This window comes from Camellia sinensis, chromosome 7, assembly GCF_055761805.1.
Source record: "Camellia sinensis isolate YWXY chromosome 7, ASM5576180v1, whole genome shotgun sequence".
Classification (NCBI taxonomy): domain Eukaryota; kingdom Viridiplantae; phylum Streptophyta; class Magnoliopsida; order Ericales; family Theaceae; genus Camellia; species Camellia sinensis.
Genome location: NC_138967.1, coordinates 36874894 through 36887911, shown reverse-complemented (window position 1 = coordinate 36887911; position 13018 = coordinate 36874894). Strand labels below are relative to the sequence as shown.

Genomic DNA, 13018 nt, shown 5'->3' with positions numbered 1-13018 from the left:
CGAAGTGAAAAGTGAAAGAAAAGGGTGCAAGGGTCAAATTTTTAAGTGATTGGACATATTTTTCGGAGCAGACTGTGGACAGACCACTCAAGCAACCAAATCTGTGCTTGAGGGAACAATTCAAACTCCAAGAATCTCTCTTCTCCTTGCAAAAGATCGCTCGAGCGACGAAGTCTTCGCTAGAGCGAAAAATACAAACTCTCAGAAGTTCAGACTACAAATTAGATATTAGAAGATCAATATTACCACTCGAGCGACGAAAGAACCGCTCAAGCGGTCTTAACTTAAAAGTGAGATAAAATAACCTTAAAACATTCCCACCACTCCCGGGTTCACTCCAACACCGAAGGATACAAAATGACATCTCGGAACACACTAAAATGTATATGAACAATCAAATCACAAGGAAAGAATAAGAAACAACACGAGATTCAAAGGTCTCAACAGTGGCGAAGAGAACTAAAGGAGACAGAAATTATAGATTAATATATTCAAATTGTTTTAAAAAGACTCGGGACATCACACTAACATTTTCTTTTATTAATTAGATTTGACGAGAGTTTATATTTGACTTTTTTCATGACGAGATTAACAAATGATATTTATATTAAAAATTTTGTTAAATATTATAAACATAACATTTATACAGCTAGATTAATGTTATCAAATTATGATATTTTTATATTGTAACACCTATATTTGGGAAATCAAAGAGTTAAATCTTATAAAAATTTAATTATTTCTTTCATATTACAGCAACAATAGTCCGGAAAATATTTTTGATATTTGAAAAATATACACTTAACTAACAAGATCACAAAAAACCAAAAAAAAAAAAAAAAAATTAAATTCCGCTGCCGGGAGTTGAACCCGGATGACAAATTGATAATCATTCCAGATGTGCTACAGCGGATTTGATGTTTAATGTTTCTATTAATAATACTTTAATTTGTTTAATTAACTTTAATTGTATGTTCTCCTTCGCTCCTTTCCATACAGTTATCATTTATATTTTGTAAGTGTAACTGTTGACTCGTAATAATGATGCAAACCATTCTCATAGGCCCAATAATATAGATGAGTTGTGCAAAAAAAATAATTTAATCGGCTATCACTAGATTACTAATGAAAAAAGAAATGTTTATTTTTTTATTATTTTTTTTAATGGAAAGTAACTATAAGCTTAAACTTAATTTTATAAAACAAAATGTAATATATTCATTGATATTTGATAAAGATTATTATTTTTCATAAACAATTTTTACTTCAATGTTTTATGATATTAATGATTTAAATCATCATTGTGGGTTTGGAATTTAGTAATGAGAAAATTAGTGAAACATCTCTTTCTAACTTTTGATTGTAGGAGATGTTCAATATGTTTTTTTTCTTATTAGTCAAGTTTCCTTAATAATATTATTAGAGAAATTTTAGCTCGTCACAAAGAAAATTTCTCTGTGACGACCTGAAATTTTTCTATGCTGAAATTTTTCTGTCGAAATTTTTTTGTGAAAATGTTAAAAATTTCAACTATTATGAAAATATTATATATCTTTCATTTTATAAAATTTTAATATCAAAGACTTTAAACTAAAAATCTCTTTAGTAACAATAATAGTTTTACTAAATTCATCTATCCTCAATGTTAAAATTAGTAATATCAAAATCTGACGAGAGTTTTTATCTATATTTCTTTCATAACGAGATGAACAAATGCCATTTATATTAAAATTATAAAAAAGAACATTTACATTGTTAGTGTAATATTATCAAATTATCATATTTTTATACTGTAATACTTCTATTTTGGAGATCACACAATCAATCTTATGAAAAAAATATTTATTTCTCCCTTATTATGGGATGGTTTTGTTGTATCCCCCTCATTACAATGCTCTATTTTAGTTTGGTTGGCTATTGCGTTTGTCATTTATTTCACATCAGGGAGGCTCTTTATTAGGTTAGTTATTGAATTATGATTATTTGAATATAATTCTTTACATATTACAAAATAATTTCCTTCGGTTAACAAAGAATTATATATACCAAAAGTTGCTTTCACATTGTCATTTCGACACCAATGCCTACATCATCTGTTTATTTTGTGAGCCTACCTATGTAGTAATTTTTTTTTACGATAGTGTTATATGTACCATTAATATACACATTAATATATTAATTAGTGTTATGTCATTATTACTGATTTCACCTATTACACAAATTATAAATACTCAAAACCTCTAAAATTATTCTACATCATCTGTTAGTATACTAACTAGTACATTAATTGGTACATATAATATTATTCATTTTTTTGATCCTAGCATTGGTCATAAATTAATACTTTTTCATTTTTCAAGTTTGATTTAAATTTAAATTTAATTTCTATTATTTCAATTTAAATAATTTAGTTTTTATATTTTAAGTCTAATTTCAATTTGATTATTTCATCCAAATTTTCGTTAATTTTTTTTTACGTGTATACAATAGGAGATTGACAAGTGTCCTTAAATAAAATAAAAATATACATTTCAATGTAAAAAAAAAAAACATATATTATTATTATTTATTCATAAAAGTAAATTAAAGAAGGATAAAAAGGGTGCAAACTGTTATGTGAATTAAAATAATTGGCGATCCTAGTTTAATTTATGTTAAACTTAATAATATTTTTCCAAAATTCAAAAGAAAATAATAATTTACAAAATTTTGGAAAAAAAAGCGTGGTCGGCAGGATTCGAACCTGCGCGGGCAGAGCCCACATGATTTCTAGTCATGCCCGATAACCACTCCGGCACGACCACCTTTTTGCTTCTTGATTTTCTTATTCTTATTAATCATATATTTAAATTGGCTCACAAGGTTAGCCTTTTCCCTCGCTCATGCGTTGCTAGAACAGAGAATCTCTTTCTGGGTACCCTCCAAAATTACTCCTTTCCAACTCTCTAATTAAAGTTTGTCATTTGCTGTATGATTGGTTAATTCATATTTTCACTTGTAATCAATTTTACTTCAAAATTTTAGATTTTTTTTTTTTTTGGGTATGTTTTCTGTTTATGATGATTTTTATGTTACATGTATAAATATTCACTCCTATTGCTTATGAGTACCTTTGGTTTTTATGCTTTGTAGACACTACCTTTTCATTGCTTGATATTTAAATTGGACTGAATAACCAAGTAATTAACCATGGATTTGACATTCTTTAGGGGGATTCAAAACCTGCCCTTTTTTGCTATACCCATCTGGGTTAATTGTAAGAAAACTTAGGCTCTATTTGGAAGGATTTTCAAATCCTGATTCTACCCCCACATTAGAACATCATGTTTGGATAGAGTTTTGGGACTAGTTTTTCACAACAAATACAAAACTCTGCAAAAAACTCTCTGTAAAGTGCGATTTTTGAATTTTTTTTTTTAAATTTGGCCTAACCAGTCGTCCCACCGGATGTCCGCCGGTCGTTCGGCCAGTTGACCGGCTTGTTGACCGGAATAGTGCAAATTTTTTTTTTTTTTGCAATTGATATGTTAATTTTTATATATTCGAAAAAAATATTTTCTGAATTTTTAAAATTTTTTTATGTGCTTTAATAGAATTTTGAATTGTATGTTTGGTTATGAGTTATAAGTTTTTCTATCAAATATCAAATGTCACATTAAAAATTTCTCACTCAATTCAAAACTCTTTCACCAAACAAATTTTCTACACTCAAATCATAATTTCAAAACTCACAAATTCAAAATACAACTCATACTCTCAAATCATAATTAAAAAACTCTACCAAACCCAACCTTAGTCTTTTTAATTGCTAAATGGAAAGAATTAGTACACAAACCCAAACTCCAACAAAAAGAAAAGCAAAATCACAGTTTGAAAGTTTCAACACTGACCCATTCCAATAGACTTGATAAAGTTTCAAAAGGTTATGAGGCAATCATAGGTATGGAGACTTATGTTCAGCTTTCGCTACTCTCACCAAGGTCTTTTGCGGTTGCCCTTACAATTATGAGTCTCAAAGGTCATTGAATTCACGGTAAAAATGGGCCTTGTACTCAACTGTAAATATTGTCCTTGAATTCAAAGTTTAATGTGAAACAATACTTTTACCAGGACCTTCCAAAAGGCTATCAGATATCTCACTCTGATGTCCCAATTGCAACTGGGGGGTTTCGCTGATTTGGATCATCTAATTGTGTTTGGTGGTGGGCGTAGGAAGTTTGGCGTTACCAGGGTTCATATGGAAGAGGATATGGAAAGGGTGCTTTACACCGGAAATGGGAATTATTCATGTGATCTCAATGGAATTATGTTTATTAATTTGTACTGAATGTATTGTTTACTTTGTGATTCTTTATGCTTTATGCTTTGATTTATGGGTGTAGTTGATCTTAGGGGCATACTAGTTCCATTGGTGATCGCTTTCATTTTGACATGCAGTTCGTAACTACTGATTATGTGTTCTGATTTGTTGGTTTATTGATTTATTGTTTTACGTCGTCTCCTGGAACTGTCTAGTCACTTTTCTAACAGATATTATAGGCTTGTTGACACTGTTGGTTGGTTCGTAAGTGCAGTTGATTGGAATAAGGCAAGGCTGCCTTTGCTTGAGCTTGTTTCCAAACTTGATATGATAATTGGTATTGAAGCTGTGGAGTATGCAGCAGAATTGCAGAGGTTGGTTTGATTTTTGGGTGTGAGCAATGGCAATATGCAAGAAGGTTCACTTCTTTGTGATGTCAATGTCTCTGTGTGACTGATTGGGCAACTAGAGTTTGGTACAAAGGTAATTGGAAGCTAGTTCCTCATCCTTTCCCATTGAACTAGAAAATGATAACATTCAATTGTTTCCTTTGAAACTTCTTTCCATTCTTTTATATATATATATTTTTGCTTTACTACTTTATACAAGCCGCTCTTAGTTATTCAATCCACTACTAAAAAAAAGTAGTTTTTGCGACTGTTACAAGTTGTCGTAAATAATAAAAATATGGTCGCAAAAGATCTTTTGTGACAGCCCATGCGACGGCAAATGAGGGTCGTGAATGCGGGGGTGGCAAATATTTTTTGCAACGGCAAAGTAACAGTCGCAAATTATTTGCGATCGTCTAAACTACTTATGGCGACCGCTATTTTGCCGTCGCCAAAAAAAAAAAAAATGCTAACATGGTTTTTGGCGACCATCTTGTTATGTCGTAAAAAAAGAAAAAAGAAAAAAGTGTAACATTAAGCACTCAAAATTGAAGCCATTGCATTTGCGTCTCAAAATTGAAGCCATATGTGAAAGTTATTACAACTAAAAACCATGAAAAAGTTCTTTTAGACACCATTATTAGCATGTCAAAATTAGGAAAACACAGGAGGCCACATACCACCCCTTGAACATCTAAGATTGTTGTACTTGAATCTATATGCCTTTTTGCAGCAACAGTACAAGCAAGAAACTTAATTGCAAAGCTTTTCCCAAATTTCCTAACATGATATTTTATATACCAATCCATTGTGGTAACGTGCTTAAGTTTGTTTGGATAAACTTTTCCCAATCTTTCAATATAGACAGGTCTTCCCTTCCTATCTACACTGTGATTACCATGTGGGTAATACTTAAAAACTTCATTAAACTCTTTAAATTCAAAATCCTGATGAAAAAAATCAGTGAGTAAAGCATAGATTAATTCAAATCCATGGCAGAAAACAATATGGAGAGCCCACACAACAAACCCAAGGCAAAATGTCCAATGTAATTACCTCCATAATAGTGTCAACACCAAAATCTTTTCTCCATTGGAGCATTTCAGCCCACATGTGCTTTGCTTTTTCAATATCAAACTTCCTTGCTTTTAAGAACCTGCAGTTTGAACTCAATATGAATATCATAAACCCACACAACAATCTGAATTTTAGATGAAATCTTTCTCAGATAACACAGTTACAAGATACCATAACAAATCAAAGAAACTAGTGCAGAAAAGGAAACCGAAAGCAAACAGAATTGTGGAGAAACATGCATATATACATATTCATTGTTACCACCAACAAATTTGCATAAGCAATTTTTGTGTGTGTGTAAACATCACTAAATTTCAGAACAAGAGCAATCCACAGTGTGTGCAAAATGACATTCTATGGGCTTCAATAAAATGTTAGAGATAAAAGCTTAAGAAGTATAGAGATAAAAGCTCTCAGTTGTGAACCTGTTTTAAGCAATCAGTCAATACATTTTAGCCAACTACCTCCTATCTCTATCACGGGTGCCAAAGGATATTGAGAAGAAGCCCCTCAAAAACGAGGAACATAACAAATACATAAGCAGAATAAAACCATTTTGTGGTTCTAATTATAAGGAAGTACACAATCAAACATTTACAAATTAAATTGCTGCATGATTAGGTGTAAAATAAATGCATTTAATAACAAGGCCACCTACCACTGATCTTCCAGTTTACATAACCACAAGTTTAGACATTTGTGGAGCTAACCCAAGAACACAACCAGCAGATCAGATGTCAATAGTTGTAGTATACTCTGTTGCTCCAAATATTAGCTCAGGTGCTCGATAATACCTAGAGCAGATGTAAGAAATATTGGGCACTCATTTTACCTGCCAGAAATCAGTAATCAAGTTGCATTCTAACCAAAACACCCAAAAAAAAAAAAAAAAAAAAAAAAAAAAAAATAGCACTACCAGTAGGAGGGAGAGAAAAATAATTACATAAACGATAACATACCAAAACTTTAGCACTTCTAAAATCGCATAGTTTAAGTTGGTGGGTATGAGGATTCACCTGCCCAAAAAAATCAAGTTCTTAGCTGCAAATGTTATTGATGTGGTGTGAGAAATGGCATATAAGGAATATGCATGGGCGCTGATATTTATAACTTAGAACTATATTAATGTACACAAAATTCCAAACAGAAAAACACAGACATAGTTAATTCATAATTTGCTGCAAATTTCAACATGAGATTAGGTATGCTATTTAGAAAATGACATAAGGCCCCGCTGAACATCACTTCAAAATTAAGAAGTGATCTTCTCTCATTTCTTTCTTATATCAAGTTGTAAACAACAAATTTGAAATAAGCATGTCTATAGTTTCTCTGTTAATTGTTATCTTAAGGCAGCAAATCACTCAAAACAAAGTACCTAAGCTGTACATCTAAAGATGAGAAAACTGATGGAGATGCTATGAAGCACCCAATCCATCAGCCTTAAATTAAACCCCAAAGGACTCATGCAAAGCCAGGAGTTGCTTAAGTGGAAATTAGACAACACTAGAGCTGGATCACTACATTTAATTTCAAGCCTAGCAATTCCTCAAGTTGAGTAAGTGCAGCCTGAGAATTACACAAAACTAATTAATCAAATCAATAACAAGAAAATAAACACACATCTTTGCATACCAAAAGATTTTGAGGCTTAATGTCTCGGTGACAAACTCTAATAGTGCGATGAATGTAAGACAAAGCCCTGAAGATCTGCCAAATATCAGCAACATATTATGGTCTACAAAAATTAACATAAACCACAACTCTCTTTCAAGAAAAGAAAAATATAAAGACCACCAAAGGAGAAACATTAAAATAAGAGTGAATGAAAAGTCTCTATCAAAAGCCAATAAACAAATAAATAATCAAGACAACTCACAAAGAATTTTTCTTAATATTATTCATGCCATTTCCTTCTTCTTGTTTGCCCAACAGTGTTGAATTATATTGAAAGATCACCTCAAACAGGGGTAAAGTACCCAAACCTCCTAACTTTTTCTGAAATCACACTTGATGCTTTGAAAAGATTCTTTTTGTAAGTGCAAATACTTGAATAATGTTGAATATGTGGGCCTGTAAGCCTATAATATTGTAGAGAGAAAGAAAGCAATGTTTATAACTGGAAATGTGTGCTGTGGAAAAAAAAAAGGCGTAAAATTTACATTTACACAAAATTGTCATGATAAAAAACATTGTTGACAGATGAGATAAATAAACACCTTAGAGACATAAATGGAAGGTGGAGGGTCTAACACCACCCCTGATATGCATACAGCTTCACATATATCAGCGGCATCCGTTGGTTTAACTTATTGAAGTGCCTGATTACACGATGAACGGTTTCGGGAACATACTCAAGTACCAGATTAAGATAAAGTTCATCATTTTCAGTTGTAGAAAAGAAACAATGCTTCAAGGACACGACATTTGGATGGTCAAGAAGACGCATGGTTTGCAACTCTCTGTTCTTATATCTCTTGTCTTGAAGAACCTTTTTTATGGCCACAGTTTCACCTGTCTCTAAGCACTTTGCCTAAATAAACAAAAATTATCAGCATAAAAACAGCTTGAAAGTTTTTTGTTTATGAGATAGAATATACCACAACTATTTCCTAGTAAAAAGGCATGCAGTTTTACCTGAAACATAACTCCAAATGATCCATGTCCAACAATACGCTTAGCTATGTAGCTAATTGTCTAAAAATTATCAATAGACGAACTCAACTTAGAGATTAAACCAAGTGAAATAATGAAGACAAGGAAGATAGAACAGCAAGTCTCATAACAATTACAACATAAGGTAGAGAAACTATGTCCACATTCAAAAGTACATATGATCACACTATAACTGTTTTTTTACACATCAGTAAAAATAATGAGTTTGCAAACTTTGATGTCTAATTTCCTAACAATGTTAGACACTAAGCTTCATTAATTTGCACGAAACGAAAAATTATAACCAAATTTATCTGATAAAACCTAACATATTTGTATAATTTTTCTTCTCGATCAATTTTGAATCCTGTTATTACTATCACCGAATCTCATACACAGAAATAAAAAATCACATACAGAATTGAAGGCTCTTGAGGGGAAAATGAATAGTATTTTCTTATTTGTTGATAAAATCACATAAACAAATCAAATAATATTATTTTGAGATGTAGAGATCCATTAAATCTTGAGTAGTAGTTTTGTTATTTCACACTGTTTTTTCCTAAGGTTCTGACAATACATTGCTTCTGGAAAATTCATATAAAAACAGTTTTGAAAACCTCTCATTAGCGATCTAGAAATTTCAGCAATAATTTCAAGCAACCAAACACTTTCAAAACCAATCCAATTCAAACAATTGCCCTTCCATATAGCCCTAGATTTTACAAGCTTTCCTTAATCATCACAGTTCCTAATTCATGAAACTACCTAAAATACGTATGTGTACAGGCAATTGAATCAACAATTCTGGATCAACACACAGATGGCTTTAACAATTGAAATTATAGTAGAAACAGTAAGAGTTGAGATAGATTGTTCTAAGAGGTCCAAGCACCTCTATTGTTTTTAAGAACAAATAAAATTCAATAGAATATTGAAATTCAACAGAAAAATGAAGAGTAGGTAACTAAAACCTCCTTAAAACCTCCACATCACAAACTATTGAAATCATTAAACACAACTAATAGATATAATGAAGAGATAGAGAGATAGATGGAGAGAGAGAGAGTTGGATTCATTCATAGAAATCAGGCTTAACGATTATAAATCGATCAAAATCTTCAAATCTTCATCAACAATCGATCGAAATCTTCAAATCTTCATTAACTATTGATCAAAATCTTCAAATGAACAACAAAGTTGAGATGAAGAGTCCAAAGACAGAATCGAGCGAGTAGAGAGTAGAGAGTGAGATTTTGAGAGAGAGAGAGAGTTTATACCGTTGGAGATCGGTCTTCAGAGGAAGAGAGCAAAATGGATTTGGGAAATCTATAACCTATATAAAAAGAACGTAAGAGTGGTGTAACATAATGTAATGATGGGCTTCTTTCCTCACAGATTTTGGGCTAGGCACGTGGGTTCCTAGAATTTCCCAAACCGGTGCTATGCTGTTTGGCTATTTCCCAAAGCTCCTGCCTGCAAGGTGTGGATTCAAATCATACCGACTATGAGGCAAAAAACAAATTTTGCCCCTTTGAAGAGCAGCTTTCACCGACCCACAGGTCCACGGAGAAGCCCCCAACTTGAATTTGTGGAAGTGCGCAATTGTCACTGTTGCTGTTGCTGTCGCCTATTACATCTCAATCCTATGGCGGTGTATCGGTTGCTGTTGAGTTGGGCAAATGCTGAGTTGTCTTCAAAGGGTGTAGCGGCAAAGCGGCAAAACTCTACATCTTTCGAAAGTGCTGAAACCAAGAACAACAAGTGCACAACCAGAGAACCAGGTGTTTGTGTTTTCTATTGGTGTTTTTGCGAACTAGAACTCCATTCAGCTTTGTATTTTAATGCTTTTTCGAGATGGCTGGACAATCTGGCATGTAGATAGCTGCTTCCATGCTTATTTTGTCTTCCAAGATGTGTCACCATGTAGTTTCTATGTTCTTGTTTCTCTTTACTCTAATTTATGTGCAAATTATGCACACCACATGTTTACTAATATGTCTATGAAAATAGAAATAGAAAATTTACAGTTTTTTTCCCTGACTTCAATATATATATATATATATAGATATAGAGAAAATTGTATCTCAAATTGTAGAAACTATTCTTAACTTAACAAGAATTTCAGTTTTAATTCAAATGCTATTGTATAGATATGCTATTGTAAGGGTGAAACTTTAGGTTTTTTTTTTTTTTTTTTTTTTTGTTGTGATTTTTCCAAACATAAATTAGTGTTAAAATATAAAAAATAATACAAAAAATTATTGCCATATTAAGTATGGAGGTCCGTGTAAGAAATAATGCAATATCCAGATCTCTATAACTCAGAATGCAATATTGAAAATAACTTAGAATTTACAAATTTCAATATGTTCCTATTTCATTATGTCTGGGTTCCAAATGTTTAGTAGTATTGATGTGTACACAAATATGTTACAATGGAATGAGTAGTGTTTTTATTTGTCTTGCCAAGATTTTATCTTGAAAACATTTTATTATTCATTTTTTCTGTTAAAATTCCAGTAAAGTACTTCAAGAACCACTTCCATGGGGATTGAAAAGTCGTTAAGCATGACAGAACCAACTTTTAGAAGAGGAGGAACTAGGAAAAGTAGCAAGGGTTTATACTTTGTCGAGAATAAGCGTTGACATTTATGATTGAGCTTGTACTTTATTTCCATTTTGAATTGATATTATGCACATATTAAGTAGCTTAGTTTCTATTCAGGAACGTATGAATGATGTTGAATTGCTAATTATATGGTTATTTATAGGAATGTCCTCGTTGGGTGTCATATTGTAGCCAAGTTTTTCTTTAGACTTTAACATTTGATATATAAATGGTTTCAAAAAGTATGTACATCGATTTTTTCGGTATGTTGAAGTGTAATGCTTTGTTGTACCATTGCAGAGCCAACATAATGAGTTGGAGGCAAAGTTCTTTTTAGGAGAGAGCAGCCCTTGAAGCTAATTGCTAGAAGGTTTATGGATCTCTATACGATAAGGTATGGAGAATGTGACTCATTGAGTGGTACGACCTATGGATTGTGTAGTTTGGCACTGCTTGTTTTCTTAATGCTTTTCCCAAATACGTCATAATTTCTTGTAATCAAAAGAAGTTCAAATTTATGTCAATTACCTATTTGTTTGGTTGACTTGTAGTGTGAATGGGCATGTTGCAGAGGTGTGAAATAGTAAATGGTGTCATCGAAGTTGAAGGAGTTACAAGTGAAGCCACAATGGACCTTGAGGATGATAACTCTACAAAAGGTAACTCAGTTCTTTGAAAATTACTGAATTCTTCTTCTCTCTTTTGTTGGGAAACATTTTTCCACACCATTGGATCTTATCATCATAGGTAACAAAAACTTCCATTTCTACTCTCTATTTCCTGAAATTTGTTTCTCGAGTCAAATGGTTTTGAAATTATTTGATTTCAGTTATGAAACGGTTTGATTTCTATAGCATCTCTTCTCTTCTTTTCAATGATTGAATTGGGTTTTCAAATGGTTTCTACTTCTAATTTTTGAAATGGGTTTCTAAAAGATTTATATTTCTTGAGATGGGTATATGAAAACAGTTTCCACCATCATGCCATTTTTTAATTGGTTTGATTTTAGATATTAGGCATGAGCACTTTGTGAAAAATGATATTAGGCATGAGGACTCTGTTGTTTGGGCTCTGGATATCAGTCCTCATGCTTTATAGAAGAATAAGTGATATCAACTCTCAAACCAAATGATTTGATATGTGATTTTCTAGAAATATAGCTATGTTTTACCTATATTTTACACACTATTTTCCCCCTCAAATTCACAAACCAAATACAATTTTTAAAGTATTTATATTGACACTGTAACGCGACCCCCACACGCAAAGCGCGTAGGGGGCCAACTAGTAAGAGTAAAAAGGGATAGGGCAAGTTTTAAAAGAATTGGGATTTATTTATTTATTTATTTTTAAAGTTAGTTAAGAATACGATTGAGGATTAAAATAAAATGACATTTTAATATAAAAAGTGATTTTTTGCAATAGTCAAATAATTAGTCGCAAAATAATAGACGCAAAAAGTCATATTTCTAGTAGTGATCATAACTTAAAGAAAATAAATAAAGGCACCATAAGAAAAATTAAAAACAAAAATTCGGCCATTGGAATATGCTGCCAAGGCTGCGTGCATGCCATGCTACCAAGTCGGCTAGGCTGTGCACATGGGAGCTATGGTTGTGCGTGCCTATCGGCACGTTTCACACTATCTAACGGTGTCGAAATGCTAATGATCTTGCAAGAAAAGTGACTTTCGGCTGCTTTTGTTGGGGGAGGGGGAAGGGGGGGAAGCATTAAACGTCAAACATAAAAACTTTGTGAGCCACTAAATGGCTGTAAAATAAAGGTCTAATTGTTTACAAATATAGTAGGTATAATATTGGTGACCCGCAGAAGTAAAAGGAATTCTATTTATACTCTACAAAAGGCACCCGATAAGGAATTTCAAAAGAAGTGTGATAATCTTTCTTATGTTCAACCTTGTTTTACAAAACCTTGAAAGGCCTATGAAACATTGATTGATGTTACTCTCCCATATGGATTAACTTC

At 32.2% G+C, this 13018-nt stretch overlaps 1 protein-coding gene, 1 long non-coding RNA gene and 1 other non-coding gene across 13 annotated transcripts; 1 reads left to right on the top strand and 2 right to left on the bottom strand.

Annotated features, from left to right (window-relative positions):
- Window positions 1-2722: 2722 nt before the first annotated feature.
- On the bottom strand, window positions 2723-2804 carry TRNAS-AGA (transfer RNA serine (anticodon AGA)). Its single transcript has one exon. It is a non-coding gene; the product is annotated as a tRNA-Ser (tRNA).
- Window positions 2805-5223: 2419 nt separating this feature from the next.
- On the bottom strand, window positions 5224-10096 carry LOC114309057 (shaggy-related protein kinase epsilon-like). Of its 11 annotated transcripts, XM_082877771.1 has the most exons (9): window positions 9702-10096; window positions 8404-9602; window positions 8121-8299; window positions 7402-7476; window positions 6726-6782; window positions 6425-6598; window positions 6192-6275; window positions 5746-5845; window positions 5224-5636 (listed from the first exon to the last, which is right to left on the bottom strand). In XM_082877771.1, exons 2-5 carry the CDS (start codon window positions 8410-8412, stop codon window positions 6779-6781), a joined length of 267 nt encoding a protein of 88 aa, XP_082733897.1. In that variant the 5' UTR covers window positions 8413-9602; window positions 9702-10096; the 3' UTR covers window positions 5224-5636; window positions 5746-5845; window positions 6192-6275; window positions 6425-6598; window positions 6726-6778. The 11 variants fall into 11 exon arrangements, 4 of the variants coding, with proteins under 4 accessions (XP_082733897.1, XP_082733896.1, XP_082733894.1 ...); XR_014335205.1 differs by having other exon boundaries at window positions 6231-6275; window positions 7646-9602; XR_014335204.1 differs by lacking the exon at window positions 6192-6275 and having other exon boundaries at window positions 7646-8299.
- Window positions 9929-11582, top strand: LOC145795042 (uncharacterized). The gene is made up of 2 exons (XR_014335209.1): window positions 9929-10205; window positions 11333-11582. It is a non-coding gene; the product is annotated as an uncharacterized LOC145795042 (long non-coding RNA).
- The last annotated feature ends 1436 nt before the right edge of the window (window positions 11583-13018 follow it).